The sequence below is a fragment of the Oncorhynchus mykiss genome, chromosome 12 (genome assembly GCF_013265735.2).
Source record: "Oncorhynchus mykiss isolate Arlee chromosome 12, USDA_OmykA_1.1, whole genome shotgun sequence".
Taxonomy (NCBI): Eukaryota; Metazoa; Chordata; class Actinopteri; order Salmoniformes; family Salmonidae; genus Oncorhynchus; species Oncorhynchus mykiss.
The window spans coordinates 72,871,554-72,888,228 of NC_048576.1; the positions used below are offsets into that span (position 1 = coordinate 72,871,554).

Sequence of the window (16,675 nt, forward strand, 5' to 3'; positions counted from 1 at the left end):
GGGTTTTGGATGAACAACAAAAATAAGATCTGTGGTAAACACAGGCTTAGGAGATCTTATATATTTTGTTCTATGAAATAATCTTCATAAGCTAACGTCACATTTTGTAAATGTTTAAGAATTTGTTATAAAAAAAGCTCAAATGCTTCATAATTCATAAAAGTAATGTTAACAGACTGCTATTATCGTACAGAACAAAACTAATAAGATCTCCTAAACCAGTGTTCACCTCAGACCTTTCTCCACTCATTTTTTGCATCTCAGTGCAAGAGGCGTCACTGCAGTACCTGGTTCGAATCCAGGCTGCATCACATCCGGCCGTGATTGGGAGACCAATAGGGCGTCACACAATTGGTCCGTAATCCGGGTTTGGCCAGAGTAGACTGTCATTGTAAATAAGAATTTGTTCTTAACTGACTTGCCTAGTTAAATAAAAATATAAAAATTCCCATTGGGATGGCTGAATGAACCACAGGTAACTAATTTCCGGGTTTTAGGACTACAATCTGGCGAGCTCTACCAGCACTGAACTCCAAATGTTACCGTTATCCAAACTGATACATCGAGAAGATTAAAATACAGCTTGTTTTTTTTGGTTGAAAAACTGCCCTTTTCGTCCTCATGCTATCAGTAGCCACTGGAGCCATTTTGGGATGACTGTACAATCAGTTATTTTGTTGTTTAACACGACGTGCCATTCCATAATGGCTGATGTTACTACTTCTAGTTAGCTTGAAGTTGGAAAAGGGCTTGAAAACAAACTGTATTTTAATCTTCTGGTTGTATCCGTTTGGATGAAGGTCAAATTTGGAATACAGTAACATATCCCATCCCTGTATTAAGGTTAGTTTACTGACTCATATCTCATGCCAACTCTACATTGTCTTAAATAAACTGACGGTGTTCTGATCCCAGTGCAGCTCAGTGTAAACAAGCATAATGGTAGGGTCAAAATCTTTTGGATACATTCAGTCCCTAACTTTGGATGTACTGTCTCTTTAAATGCATAGCTGTCAAATGCTTTGCCTGAAAGTTATGATTAAAATCTTAAATTATCATATAATTTGTACCAACATACGCTGTACCTTGCATGTTCTGCAAAATATAATACATTCATCGTATTAGTTGTGACACCACATAGTTCTCACGGAATATTCAATGTTTCATGTTTTTGTCTTGTTAAATAGCTGTCTCATAATACATTTTTGATGGTAGAAAATTTGATTACATACACTCTTAATAAGCAACACCTTGTAGAAAACTAATTGTCATATTTAGTTATTAAAGCTAATTGTTTTCAGGCACTAGCAAGTAATCAGGTCCCATTTAGCCTAGGCTAAATTTTAGGGGGCTTTTCAGGAGGGAAACTTCACTAGCCTAGCTAGATTTGTCTCGAGTTAGATTTTTTTTTTTTTAAATTGGGCTACCCGAGTGTTATTTTAGAAATATAGCTAGTGATTTTTTTTTTATCACACTGAAGGTAAGTCTTTGTCGCCTACTGAGAATGTTGTTGTTTTTTATCCGTAGTCTTAAGTTTTCGTTGTTTTTTTGGTTTGGGGTTTATGAAGCTAACGCTAGAAAGCTTGTTAACTTGCTACTGTTAGCTAGGCTAAAGTAGTTGGCTGGCTAACTACGCTATCCAGACTGAAGACTGAAACACCTGCATTCACGTCGATCTTAAACGTCATGTTATTTTCGGCTGGATATTTATTTAAAAGGATAAGGCATCCTAAACTGGACTTCTATGTAGCTAACCTAGCCTCGAAATGTGACGGCTGCGCACTCTGTTGCACACTTGTTTAGCAGTTTTTCGTGCCAGAATTGCGCAGAGTTGCATTTTCGCTTTAGACAGACTGCATTTGTATCTACTGCTTTACAAGTTATCCAATCAATATATATACTTTATGGGGCATGTGTGTGTCAACAAAAGACACTGCTATAGCTAACGTGTTAGTTTGCTACATTTTGCAACCAGCGTTACCTGTTAATGCTGCTTTGTACCATTCCCTCTGAGTGATGAGCTAACATCCAACAAATCTCGGTTGTGAGAATTTAATTCCTTTAGCCCAAGGCCAAAGTTTTCCCTGTCATTAAATTCTAGGTCTCTCAATCTTGTCAGAATATTGATAGTGGCACATTCAAAAAAGTAGTCTGTTATGAAGCTTTAATACTATAGCCACAGATGGAACAATGAGACAGATTGCACTGAATTTTTAAATATGAAGCAGCACTTGGCGTTTCCTCTCACTACCAAATATGGTAGTGAGAGGAAGTCCACTGGCGTGCAGTGGGAGAAGATACAACAAGCACATTCTCTCATCGATTAAACGCTTGATTTCAAAACAGTTTTCTATGTTTTGAACAGTGGATTAAAGTCAGTGTGGGCCTTTGCCAATGTTTTTAAAGTCGCTTTGTTTAGGAGTGCAAAGTTGCATTTCAGAGTAGGCGTTCCCTAACGGAATATTCAGATATATGCTAGAAATGGCCAATAGGCTCGCACTAGCTCGTGTTTGGCTCTGCCCACCACCTTGCTTGTTCTGCCCACTGACTCATCTGTTCCCATTAGAATTGACAGTGTGGTCCATCCTTTTTTTAAATTTTTTTTTTTAGCTTTATTTAACTAGGCAAGTCAGTTAAGAACAAATTCTTATTTTCAATGACGGCCTAGGGAACAGTGGGTTAACTGCCTGTTCAGGGGCCGAACGACAGATTTGTACCTTGTCAGCTAGGGGATTTGAACTTTCAACCTTCCGGTTACTAGTCCAACTAGTTATTAAAATATCAGTTATTAAAATATTTGCTATAGCTTTTCTACACCAGGGGCCCCAGCTACCTACAATAACCACGCTTCCCAGATAATGTGATGTAAAATATTTTCACCAGCGTATGAATCCCTTTTAGATTATTCTGTTTATTTTCTTTGTCTTGTTTTATCCAGTCAATGCTTACATTACACTCAGAGAAAAAAGGGCTCCGAAAGGGTTCTTCGGCTGTTCCCATAGGGGGACCCTTCTGGGTTCCAGGCTCTACCTCGATCCAAAAGGGTTTCTGCAAAGGGTTCTCTTATGGGGACAGTTGAAGTACCAGATTGCACCTTTCCTAAGAGTGTTGGAGAACTTAAAGCCTACCTGAAAGGAAGTAGTTGTACCTTTTTACTACACACATATGAGCAACAAGCTGCATTAGAATGATGTTGAAAACAATATGAAAGAATGAGGTCATATTTAACACATTTAGACTAGGTCTCTGGTTGTGCCCCTTGGCACCTGTGGATGTGACCTAGTTGAAGTGGTTGCAGCATTGAGCTTTCTGAGCACCACATCCAGAGACTAGTAACATTAATTGATCAAGTGCCAGAGAGAAATGACAACCACCTGAACTGATCTGTAGGCTGAACTTGTGCATCACATATGCATTGTTTTTCAATAGAACTGTGCACAACTGTTGATCCGAGTGTTTCTGATTTAGGGAGTCATGTCTGGTATAGCCTTAAGTCGTCTTGCACAAGAAAGGAAGGCCTGGAGAAAAGACCATCCTTTTGTGAGTATCGAGGGACTTGGGTGGAAGCCATTTTCATGTCAGCAGTGCCTTTTCGTAGAAGCCAAGCTAGTTCTTTAACGGCATGTGTCATTTTGGAAGACCTGTTTGTGAAAATGTGTGTTCTGGATCTTCTATTCCACATAACATTTTACACTATGCCAAGCAGAGCTGTACTGCCCTGGCCTGGTTGAATAAACTTTATTGATCCCAAATGGGGAATTGGAGTTGTCACCAGCATAACTCTGACAGGGAGACAATACAGGCATAGGCCTACATCTGAACACGTACTGCATGGCTGTTGGAACAAATAAAATAGCCTACATTACAGGTGACTGAGCCGTTAACAGGGCAGCGCTGCCAACTAAACACATTCAGTTACGCCTCCATAGAGGGTCAGGGGCTAAGGATTTGTTCTGGGCAGGGCTGTAGTTGGCAAGTTCATGGAGTTGGACATTTAACGTGTTGAACAACATCTCGTCTCTCTCCCTAGGGGTTTGTTGCTGTGCCAACAAAAAACCCAGATGGAACAATGAACTTGATGAATTGGGAGTGTGCCATCCCTGGAAAGAAGGGGGTAAGTCTCTCTGGAGTGAGCGCTGAACTTTATATCTATTGTAGGCACCATTATGTTCAGGCTGGAGGAAGTGATCACTCCTGTGCAGTATAATAAGTTGTCATTGTATGGTGTTTTTCAACTGGACAGCAGATCTTGTTTTAATACAACTAAGCAGAGTATTAATTGGTTGTAGGATATATAAAATACACTGAGGTGCTGGTACTAACATCTGTATAGCTGCTGGATGACCAGTGAACCAATGTTAATTGATTACCACAGTTGTGACATTCTCATTGCTTCACTATGAGTAACTCCAGTTACTGAAGGAGTGTTGACCAAATTTCTGTATTTTTCTCCACAGACCCCATGGGAGGGGGGCTTGTTCAAACTCCGAATGCTCTTCAAGGATGACTATCCTTCTTCACCTCCCAAGTGTATGTTTTCTCTTTTTAGAAAGAGAATCCAATTTCTCTTTTTAAAAATACATTTACAATATTACACTGATTAGCCAGATGGTGGCCCTATAACAAGAGAACGCAAACTTTCAGAGGTCATGCCCCTCACCCCATATTACATAGTCATGAAATTCGCTACAAGGGTCCCTCATAAGGAACTCATTTGCCTTGGACCCACAAGGTCCGCCATTGATAAATTTGTGAAACACTTAAGGTGCTACTCTAATGGCACCGAATTACTGATCTCCATGGAACTTGATATGGCATCTATGGCCAAAGGTCTCAACGCACTATTTTCCAGACTAGTACCTAAAACATGGCCACTATTGATGATACCACACTGAAATCCCGTTAACGGGATCGATTTGACAACAACCAGTGAAAGTGCAGGGCGCCAAATTCAAAGTCTCATAATTAAAATCCCTCAAACATACAAGTATTATACACCATTTTAAAGAACCTTGTTAATCCCACCAGTGTCTGAATTCAAAAAAACTTTAGGACGAAAGCATACCATGCGATTGTTAGGTCAGCGCCAAGTCTCAGAAAAACACAGCCATTTTTCCAGCCAAAGAGAGGAGTCACAAAAAGCAGAAATAGAGAATTAATCACTAACCTTTGATCTTCATCAGATAACACTCATAGGACTTCAAGTTACACAATACATGTATGTTTTGTTTGATAAAGTTCATATTTGTATCCAAAAATCTGTTTACATTGGTGCGTTATGTTCAGTAATGTTTTGCTTCCAAAACATCCAGAGATTTTGCAGAGAGCCACATCAATTTACAGAAATACTCAAATGTTGATGAAAATACAAATATTATGCATGGAATTAAATATATACGCCTCCTTAATGAAACCGCTGTCAGATTTCAAAAAATCTTTACGGAAAAAGCACACCATTCAATCTGCGTACAGCGCTCAGGAACCAAAACAAGCCATACAGATACCCGCCATGTTGTGGAGTCAACAGAAGTCAGAAATAGCATTATAAATATTCACTTACCTTTGATCTTCATCAGAATGCACTCCCAGGAATCCCAGTTCCACAACAAATGTTTGTTTTTGATCGAGTATGTCCAAATACCTCCTTTTTGTTTAGTTCACAAATCCAAATTCACGAGGCGCAGGCACTTAGTCCAAAGTCAAAAAGTTCCATTACAGTTCGCAGAAACATGTCAAACGATGTATAGAATCAATCTTTAGGATGTTTTTATCATAAATCTTCAGTATTCCAACCCAGACAATTCCTTTCTTTAGAAATGAAAAGGAACACAGCTCACTCACGGCTGCGCGCATGACTTAGCTCATGGCATTCTGCCAGACCTCTTAGTCAAACAGCTCTTATTCCCTCCCCCTTCACAGTAGAAGCCTGAAACAAGGTTCTAAAGACTGACATCTAGTGGACGCCTTAGGAAGTGCAATTGGACCAAATCTTACACTGTGTATTGGATAGGCAAAGACTTGAGAACCTACAAATCTCAGATATCCCACTTCCTGGTTAGATTTTTTTTCTCAGGTTTTTGCCTGCCATATGATTTCTGTTATACTCAGACATCATTCAAACAGTTTTAGAAACTTCAGTGTTTCCTATCCAAATCTAATTATATGTATATCTTAGCTTCTGGGCCTGAGTAGCAGGCAGTTTACTCTGGGCACCTTATTCATCCAAGCTACTCAATACTGCCCCCTAGCCATAAGAAGTTAAATGACTTTTCTAGTTGAATAAAAATGTTTACCGATGTTAATGTGGATGTGATCTGGCACATAAATGCATGTATCAGTCAAGCATGTTCATTGTAACTAAATTTGGTACGTGTATTGTAAACACTGTCAATACTCAACATATGCAAGAGCATTCATATTGACGACATGGTGGCTTTATAATGGGCACATGTTTTTATTGCTGTCTGACTCAATGATGAAATTTGGCACACATGCTCAGGGATGAGTCTAGCTAACTGACACAATATCTGACACCACGGGACCCATTTTACACTATGGGTGAGTGATACATCTTGACAAATGGATCTGTCATTTACAAAATTAGTGGTTGCCCCAAGGGGGCGTTGCATTATTAGTGGGGGACGACATGTTTACTCATGCCTTGTTTTCAATTAAAATGGCCAACAAATAAAAAGCGAAGAGCAATTTTCAAGAAGGAATTTTGTTAGGACTGGTGTGAGTGGGTAGTGGGAAAACAGAACCAGCTGTTTGAACTCTCCTTATTGGTCTAACACATTTACCAAAACAGGCTGAAAATTCAGTCTTTTCAAACCGCTCTTACACTAAAAGGGCATTATCATTATGTTCATTCTTATTCCAACCTCTGTATGGATAGAGGGAGATATCTATCGAAAATCACTGTTTAATGAACTGCAAATAAGTGCCATCTGGAATTTTCTCCAGATTGTGCTAATTATATTTTCTCCGCTCTTGGCAGGCAAATTTGAGCCCCCTTTGTTCCATCCAAATGTATATCCCTCTGGTACAGTCTGTCTATCGATTTTAGAGGAGGACAAAGACTGGAGGCCTGCCATCACTATCAAACAAGTAAGAGCTTTCATCCAAGACCCCTTCTCTGGTTTTAGCTTTTTATTTGCCTATAACTCCAGGAATAGTCATATACACTCTCCTCAGTATGTATTTGGACAGTGAAGCTAATATTACAAATTTGTCTGTGTACTCCAGCATTTTGGATTTGAGATCAAATGTTTCATGAGGCAGTACAGAATGTCACATTTTGAGTATTTTCATCTGTTTTAATCATTTAGAAATTAAAGCATTTCATGTATCTAGTCCCCCCTTTTCCAAAAATGCAGAGAAAGATACAGAAATAATAGAAGTGTTAATAAATGCACAACGAGTAACGCAAACGTGGCTATACACATGGGTACCAGTAGAGTCGATGTGCAGGGGTACAAGGTAATTGCCGTAGATGGTGCATTCACCTTGACTTTGTCCATTTTGTTACGTTACAGCCTTATTTTAAATTTTTTAATTTAAAATCTGTAATGCACAGATCTTTTTTAAATCAATCTAAACACAATATGACAAAGCACAACAGGTTTTTAGAAATGTTTGCAAATTTATACAAAAAAAAATACCTTATTTACTTACGTGTTCAGACCCTTTGCTATGAGACTTGAAGTTGAGCTCTGGTGCATCCGGTTTCCTTGCGCTGTTAACACAACTTGGAGTCCACATTCAATTAATTGGACATGATTTGGAAAAGCACACAACTGTCTATAAGGTCCCATGGTTGACAGTGCATGTCAGAGCAAAAACCAATCCATGAGGTCGAAGGAATTGCCTGTAGATGTTCTCATGTTCTGAGCAAGGAACTTATTTATTTATTTTTTTTACCCCTTTTTCTCCCCAATTTTGTGGTGTCCAATTGTTGTAGTAGCTACTATCTTGTCTCATCGCTACAACTCCCGTACGGGCTCGGGAGAGACGAAGGTTGAAAGTCATGCGTCCTCCGATACACATCCCAACCTAGCTGCACTGCTTCTTAACACAGTGCGCATCCAACCCGGAAGCCAGCCGCACCAATGTGTCGGAGGAAACACCGTACACCTGGCAACCTTGGTTAGCGCGCACTGCGCCCGGCCCGCCACAGGAGTCGCTGGTGCGCGATGAGACAAGGACATCCCTACCGACCAAGCCCTCCCTAACCCGGACGACGCTAGGCCAATTGTGCGTCGCCCCATGGACCTCCCGGTCGCGGCCGGTTATGACAGAGCCTGAGCGTGAACCAAGAGTCTCTGATGGCACAGCTGGCGCTGCAGTACAGCGCCCTTACCCACTGCACCACCCAGGAGGCCTTGAGCAAGGCACATATTGCACTTTTACTTCTCCAAAACTTTGTTTTTGCATTATTTAAAACAAATGAACATGTTTCATTTTATTGATGTATTATAATTTAAAATAAGTGTTCATTCAGTATTGTTGTAATTGTCATTAATACAAATAAAAATTGGCCGAATAATCGGTATCGGCTGTTTTGGTCCTCCCAAGTATCGGTATCGGCGCTGAAAAATCTTATACCAGGTCGATTAGAAAGGCCTGCTCGCAGAAGTGTTTCAGGGAGCGTTTGGCAGTGATGAGGGGTGGTCGTTTGGTCGCAGACCCATTATGGATGCAGGCAATGAGGCAGTAATTGCTGATATCTTGATTGAAAACAGCAGAGGTGTATTTGGAGGGCGAATTAGTTAGGATGACATCTATGAGGGTGCCCGTGTTTACTGATTTGGGGTTGTACCTGGTAGGTTCATTGATAATTTGTGAGATTGAGGGCATCAAGCTTAGTTTGTAGGATGGCCGGGGTGTTAAGCATGTCCCAGTTTAGGTCACCTAGTAGCACGAGCTCAGAAGATAGATGGAGGGCAATTAATTCACATATGGTATCGAGGGCACAGCTGGGGCCAGAGGGTGGTCTATAGCAAGCGGCAACAGTGAGAGACTTGTTTCTGGAAAGGTGAATTTTTAGAAGTAGAAGCTCAAATTGTTTGGGTACAGACCTGGATAGTAGGACAGAACTCTGCAGGCAATCTTTGCAGTAGATTGCAACACCGCCCCCTTTGGCAGTTCTATCTTGGCGGAAAACGTTATAGTTAGTAATGGAGATTTCAGGGTTTTTGGTGGTTTTCCTAAGCCAGGATTCAGACACGGCTAAGACATCTGGGTTGGCAGAGTGTGCTAAAGCAGTGAGCAAAACAAACTTAGGGAGTAGGCTTCTAATGTTAACATGCATGAAACCAAGGCTTTTACGTTTACAGAAGTCAACAAATGAGAGCACCTGGGGGGTGGGAGTGGAGCTAGGCACTGCAGGACCTGGATTAACCTCCACATCACCAGAGGAGAAGTAGGATAAGGGTACGGCTAAAGACTATACGAACTGGCTGTCTAGCACGTTCAGAACAGAGTAAAAGGATCAGGTTTCTGGGCACGATAGCATAGATTCAAGGCATAGTGTACAGACAAAGGTATGGTAGAATGTGAGTACATTGGAGGTAAACCTAGGCATTGAGTAATGAAGAGAGTCTAGAGATGTTTAAACCAGGTGATGTCATCGCATATGTAGGAGGTGGAACAACATGGTTGTTTAAGGCATATTGAGCAGGGCTAGAGGCTCTACAGTGAAATAAGACAGTAATCACTAACCAGGACAGTAAAGGACAAGGTATATTGATATTAGAGAGAGGCATGCGTAGCCAATTGAACAAATGGGTCCAGTGAGTGGTTGGACTGGCTGGGGACACGGCGATTCAGACAGTTAGCAGGCTAACAAGCTAACAGTTAGTAGGCCGGGTTAGCTAGCAGCTAATAGACTGGGGCAAGCTAGCAGTTAGCAGGCCGGGTTAGCAAGCAAGCAGTTAGCATGGGCTAGCAGTTACAGACCGGGCAGGTAAGCTAGCAGTTAGCAGGCCGGAGCCGGCAGCTAGCAGTTTGTAGACTGGGTTAGCAAGCAGATAGCAGGGGCTAGAAAGTTAGCCTTTGGGGGACGTCGCGATGGGGGGGTGTCTGTTTTTGCCTCTTCGTGCGGTGACGTCGATAGACCAGTTGTGGAATTAGTAGGGTTCCAAGTAGCTCTAGGTAGCTAGCGGGCCTAGCTGGTTAGCACAATGGGCCTTCATCGGGCGTTGCGCCTGAGGGGCCTGTTGGAGTCCTCGGGCAGATTATGTCGGTATTCCAGTCGTAGGGGATCTGCGGGGTTCCATGCCCCGTACCGGCTGTAGAAGGGGTCCAGATATTGTAGCCCAGGAGTGTACTTCGGTGGTAGCACAGGAGCCCTGGCCGGGCTAGCTTCAAGATAATTGGTGCTTGCTCTGGGATGGAAACGCTAGCCAGGAGTACTCATCCAGGATTGTGGTTAGCTAGTTGTGAAGATCCAGATGAAAATGTTAAGTTTGCGGTAGGAATCCGGGGATAAAAATAGCAGGTCCGTTATGCTCTGGTTAGCTCAGCTTTCCAAGCTGAAGGTTAGCTGATGACCGCTGGCAATGGTTTGCTGACTAATATCTGGTAGTTAGCTAGCTAGCTTCAGTTGAGGGATTACAGATCTGAAGTAAATATAAATACTTTAGGGGAAAAAAGCAGATCCATGCCACATTGAGTGAGGTGGGTTGCAGGAGAGTATTTAGATGTTGCGGTTTACCAAAATATTTGAAAGGATATGCGACGAAAAAGATGTAAAACAATATATACAAGGGACACGACTGGACAAAGACGTCTGACTGCTACGCCATCTTGGCTCAAGATGGATTGAGACATCAATGCCATCTTGGATTGAGACATCAATGCAAAATAAACCATCTCTAGCTTCAACTACAGATTGTATGGTGTTTTTATAATTTTTTTTAAATTATAATGCTAATTAGTTTTCCGTGAGTGTACGGACATTGAATCTAGGGACTTAAAGGGTAGGAAGCATTACTTTTTTCATCCAAGTAAGTGTGGTCAAAGAGTAACTTGGTTGTAGTCTAGATCTGGTTACCTTTAACTGCAAACACAGTTTTAGCGTTTTTACATTTCATGTCTGGATGTCTTCGGAACTACCCACGATGCACTTTCTGAACGGCATATGGAGAACAGCTGCTACCTAGCCATTTCCATCTGGCTAACGTTATCTACTACCCAATAGCAATAGGAGGACAGGCTCATTGTAATGGCTGGAATGGAAAATGTAAAGTTAATTCCAGTCCAGCCATTACAATGAGCCTGTCCTCCTATAACTCCTCCCACCAGCCTCTGGTTGATAGCACTGCGCGTGTCAGCCAGTAGCAAACGTAGTGTTAGCAGGCTAGTAGTGATAACAATAGCAGGCTAGTTGGCTTGCAAGCTCATTTGTAGCAATACATTCATAGTGTTTGCTTGTAAGTTGGCAGAAAATGTAATTGAAACCGGTAGTCATGAGTGCAATCGATTGTGGGTTACTAATGCATTCTTTAGAATTCCGATCAGTTTTTATGTAGTAACTCAATAGAGAATTGAGGGAATGTTTACGCATATTCTAATTCAAATCCATAGGTTACATTTATGCTACCTACCCATTTAATCTTATCTGGGTTTCAAGTCTATGAAAATGCCCTTCATGTTACAAATATAACCAGAACATTGCACATCCACTAATCATGACAAACTTCTGGTAGCGGGCAATATAGGAAATTAACACTGGTCTCAAGCCGACCTGCTAGTGAGTAGCCAGCTAGTCTTTATATTGTAAAGTCTAGCCAACTTGTAACTATTTGGTTGCTAACAAGGTAGAACAGTTTAACTTTTATGAATACACTTGTCTGTCTCCAACTGTTTGAACAGCCTGTTTAGATGTTGAAATCAAGTGGCATACCTGGATAAGATGCTTATTTCTGAGAATGAGAACAGGATGCCAATTCCTTATGTAGATGTCTTTTATAAATGTGCAATGAGCATAAAAAAAAGACTAGACAGCTAGCACAAGTCTGGCTAAAATGCTGCTAGCGGTATGTGATGCTGCACGCGACAAACTGTGGAAAATGAAATAATCAATCATTTTCATTGATACTCCTGCTCTGTTCTACATTTTGGGAGTCGAGACATAAGGGTATTGTTACAAAGGATAAGTTCTCTATTACAGTAAAATGGTTTCAATGTGTTTTGTGACGGTTTGACTTCTAATGTATTTTTTTGGGACAAAATGCAAAAAGCGAGTTCAAACTGCTTGTCAGAGATGAGAACCTTTTTGTCTTTGTGATTGCGGGGAGGGGTTTGGTGTCTGCAAGTGGGAAGTTGCACAGAAGGAGAGAAGGAAATCAGACCCTAAAGACAAAAGCTCATAAAAATGTATTCTTGCACTACAGACATTTTGAGCATTTTTATGTTGCCCAGCCCTAATGTACATCCGGTCACTGTGGGGACGATGTCATCGATGCACTTATTAATGATGTGGTAAACTACTCGGTGCCATCGGATGAATCCCAGCACTTTATCGGTCTGTGCTAGCGAAACAGTCTTGTAGCCTAGCATCCGCTTTATTGGGCATGTCACTGGTACTTCCTGCGTATTTGCTAGTAAGCAGGAATAAGGAGGATGAAGTTGCGGTCAGATTTACCAAATGGAGGTCGTTGGAGAGCTTTGTATGCTTATCTGTGTGGAGAGTAAAGGTGATGGAGCTTTCGCTTCTAGTTGCTCAGGTGACATGCTAGTAGAAATTGTCATGGATTTCAGTTTCCCTGCATTAAATCCCCCGCCACTAGGAGCGCTGCTTCTGGATGAGTGTTCTTGTTAGCTTATGAGTGGCGGTAAATGGACAGCGACAAAAAATATAGATGACCACCCCCCTTGGTAAATAGTATCAAAGTAGTCAAAGGTTTAGTGTTTGGGCCTATATTCCTTGCACACAATGACTACATCAAGCTTGGGACTCTAACTCGTTTGATGCATTTGCATTTTGTTTTGACAAAATGGAACTGAATGGTGATTTGATGACTGGGTAATTTTATCTTGGCAAGTAGAGGTTTTTTAACACTTGTAAATTAATCCTGAGTGCCATGATTTAAGAAGTCATGAATAATGATTCCAGTTAGAGGCTACAACAAAACATGCTACCATCTCCAAGAACCGGAGATTATCATTTTTCAGAGGTATGATCTTTGTGCCTCTAACCTCACTTACCGTAATTCACGAATACATTTTGAGACAGTAAAACAGATATGTAGGAAAATATCCTTGAATAAAAGGTGACCTTCTGTACTATCACCTCATTGGGCCCCTGAGTGGCGTACTAGAGGCGTCACTACAGACACCCTGGTTCGATTCCAGGCTGTAACACAACCGGCTGTGATTGGGAGTCCAAAGGGCAGCGCACAATTGTCCCAGCGTTGTCCAGGTTTGACCAGTGTAGGCAGTCATTGTAAATAAGATTTTGTTCTTAACAGACTTGCCTAGTTAAATAAAATGTTTTAACTGACCTCAAATCCAAAATGCTGGGCTATAGACTAACATTTTTTTTTTTTTGAATCTTTTATTGTCCAAATGCATATGGAGTGATCTTTGCATCGGTGTGGATGAGAACTACTTGTGTATACAGGTGACTCTTGGCTGCACTGTAAATGGCTTTGCTGCAGAGGGCAGCATGGCTTCATGGTGGTTACTTATTAGGTAAAATTGATTTGAAGCCATGGAAAGTTGCGAACACAAATTGCCATTATACTTTGTTTTTATCCACAGATATTGTTAGGAATCCAAGAGCTCCTAAATGAACCAAATATCCAGGATCCTGCACAAGCTGAGGCGTATACAATTTACTGGTGGGTCTGAGTAGATATTTTAATTAAGTGAAAGGTTTGTCAAATGTCAGTTGGAATAGGATATACACAGCTGCTGGCAATCTTCTCATTAGCTTGTGCCCTTCCTGGTCAATGGTTTGTCTAGCTGTTTGCAAACATTGTTGCAAGGTTGATACTTGATATTTCCAGGAAATATCTCATTCCTCATAACATGCCTCCATCTTTCATTTCAGCCAAAACAGAGTGGAATATGAAAAAAGGGTTCGAGCACAAGCCAAAAAGTTTTCTCCATAAAGCTTCAAGACTACACAAGATAGAAGAAATTGGTTTGCTGAGGATTTTGTCTCTGCCCCCTTTTTGTCTGCCTCCAACTATGCCATTGCTCACCTATTTCCTGCTGGACTGTTTTAAAACTGAATGTGTGCCATTTCTGTCCATCACCCACATACTGATGCACCCTTTTGCTTTTTTGATTCGGAAGTCCTGGATTTGAAGGTGCACTATGCCGCCACCACAAAGGATATTCCGTACTTCAACTGTGGTATTTCTTTTTTCAAGAGCTAACGCTTGTCAGAAAAGACTGTACGAAATGGGAGTCACTTCTGTTGATTTTTATTCATGTGTTCAATGGTAGGCAAAATAATTTTATGTTCTGATAAAGATATAGAAAAACAGGCCTCAATGAATCTATTCAAAGGTAGTTTAGTGTCTCTGCATCAGACTCTTAAGTTGTTTTGGTCCAACTATTTAGATTTAAATATGTTTGTACAAAGCTAGTGTTAATAATACATGTAGATGGACTCAGTTCCATCTTTCCCAATGCATTGTGTTGCCAGTTGAAGGTTGACTTTGGGTAACAATAACAGCTTTAGACTGTGTACATGATCAAATCAATATTCAAGGTAATTTTAATGCTTAAAAACAAATAGTTGAATAAGCTATTTGGCTACAGAAGTGCCATTCCTTATCGATCGCTTTTGTCCAAAACCCAAATCCTGTGACATGACAACACATAGTGGAGGAGTTACTGGCTAGTTAACTAACGAACTAGCTACATCCGGTTAGCTGCATGCATGACTAGAATGAACAACTAAAAGCACACCCTATTTCTGTTTGAAAATGGAGAAAGTGTAGGAGTGTGTGTGTTGGACTGTTTGTGCCCAAAGTCTACCTTTTAAAGCTGTTTAAAAGGTTTTGAGTGACCTTCAGGACTGTTCAAACGAGACTGTACCTATGAGACAATCTGGTAACCCTACACAAGGGAGGATGTAACGGGTTTATAGATCCTGGCGGCCCGTCATTTATTTGGGTTTCTGAGATTCATATTTTGTTTGCACATAAGACTAAAACGCCAACAAATCAGCTCCAAATAATTTTAATTGGAGATCTGTTCCAAAGTATTCCCACGCATAATAGAGATGTGATTTGTGAGCAGGTTTTGAAATTGTCTTGTTAAATTTCTATTTGTGATTCTTGCGGTCAATTTGCAGTCTGCAAATACTTGTTATGTTCTGACCCCCTGACCATCCGCTCAAGGAAAACTCGTCCCGCGCTGAATCTAGTTGCACTATCCCTTTAGAGCAGGGATCGTTGACATTTTGACAACTAAGACATGTTATCCATGAGTTCATATGACTGGGCAGGTAGAAAAAGGCAAAATAGCCAAAATATATCTCTTATCCCTTTTAATCAATATAACTAGGGAATAGTAATTGACTTATGTGTGTGTGCATGTCACACCTTTTCAAAGAGGGAATCCTCTTCGCTCTACGCTAACCCCATGGGCCCTTATGATTGCGTTTCACATTCTGGTTACAGCTAGCAATTAACACATCATGCAAATTTCAGGTTTTGTGATGCAAATGATATCATTAGTGCAGTCACCGTCATGCACACCAGCTATACATCCTGTTTTGTGCCAGATTTGCTCAGGAACACATCAGTGTTGATATTACATGACCAACATGTTTATCAGGCTGTGTGATTTGAAGTGACTCATTCCTGTCTGATTGTCATTGACAGACTGACGTGAGTTTTTTGGGGGGCCTTTATTCCTTAGTTTCCTCTGATCTTCCTCAAATTGCTACTCTTACTGTGTACGTGAATAATAACCAAAATGAGTGTCGCTGTGTTGATGAACCAATCCGATGCCATAAGGTGTTCCTTGGGTTGAAGTGGCATAATTCTGTAAGTCAGATTTATAATTGGCTCAGTTCATCCACTAAGGCATTCACTTTCAGAAAATCTCCTTGGTGTCATACTTAATAAGCATGATACAAACATTGATTACACCTCAGTGTGTTGTGGATGGCTATTGATTTAGTCAGTGTTAAGTCAGTGTTCGCTACTTGTGGTGCTGTTTTGACAACCCCACGTAAAAAAAAAACATGGGACGGGGAATCGCTCAAATAGCACAACTGAAAATTTCAGGGTGAGAACAAACAACTGGTTGAAATGGAAGAGTGTTGATGACTATCTGCAGGTTGGCTTTATGGGGCATCATTAAACATGGATTAAAGCGAATCATTTTTTGCCCAAAGTTATTTTCCCCTCCTTACTCCCTAAACTAGGGGGCTTGTTATTTAAAGATACTGTGCCACTGCCACTTCAAACAGTTCCATCCAGCTGGGGCGGTGCACTAATGATGTGGCCATGGAAACGGAGCTGCCAGAGGGTCACCCTGTGTCTTATCACTAAGCACAAAACATGGACAATCCTTTATTCCCTTCTGCAGATTTAGAGTTAGGATAGCTGACATGATGGAAGATAAACCATGGAATAAATGAATTGCATATTCATTCAAACATGCTTATTCGCTGTGGAGGAATCTTACTTTTCGAAACCTTTTAACT

General features: G+C 40.9%; 1 protein-coding gene across 3 annotated transcripts; it reads left to right on the top strand.

Moving 5' to 3' along the window:
- The first annotated feature begins 1,112 nt into the window (after positions 1-1,112).
- On the top strand, positions 1,113-16,346 carry LOC110538272 (SUMO-conjugating enzyme UBC9-B). 3 transcript variants are annotated; one of them, XM_021624986.2, is made up of 7 exons: positions 1,113-1,480; positions 3,469-3,540; positions 4,031-4,114; positions 4,458-4,530; positions 6,998-7,107; positions 13,765-13,844; positions 14,057-16,346. In XM_021624986.2, the coding sequence occupies exons 2-7, from the start codon at positions 3,475-3,477 to the stop codon at positions 14,115-14,117; spliced, it is 474 nt and encodes a 157-aa protein (XP_021480661.1). In that variant the 5' UTR covers positions 1,113-1,480; positions 3,469-3,474; the 3' UTR covers positions 14,118-16,346. The 3 variants fall into 3 exon arrangements, with proteins under 3 accessions (XP_021480661.1, XP_021480663.1, XP_036794214.1); XM_021624988.2 differs by having other exon boundaries at positions 7,049-7,107; XM_036938319.1 differs by having other exon boundaries at positions 1,331-1,480; positions 3,445-3,540.
- The last annotated feature ends 329 nt before the right edge of the window (positions 16,347-16,675 follow it).

Excerpts from the sequence above, each read along its gene's own strand:
- LOC110538272 (XM_021624986.2), top strand. The coding sequence starts at position 3,475 with ATGTCTGGTATAGCCTTAAGTCGTCTTGCACAAGAAAGGAAGGCCTGG. Across the intron at positions 3,541-4,030 it reads GGAGAAAAGACCATCCTTTT|GGGTTTGTTGCTGTGCCAAC; the intron begins GTGAGTATCGAG and ends CTCTCTCCCTAG. Across the intron at positions 4,531-6,997 it reads TCCTTCTTCACCTCCCAAGT|GCAAATTTGAGCCCCCTTTG; the intron begins GTATGTTTTCTC and ends CGCTCTTGGCAG.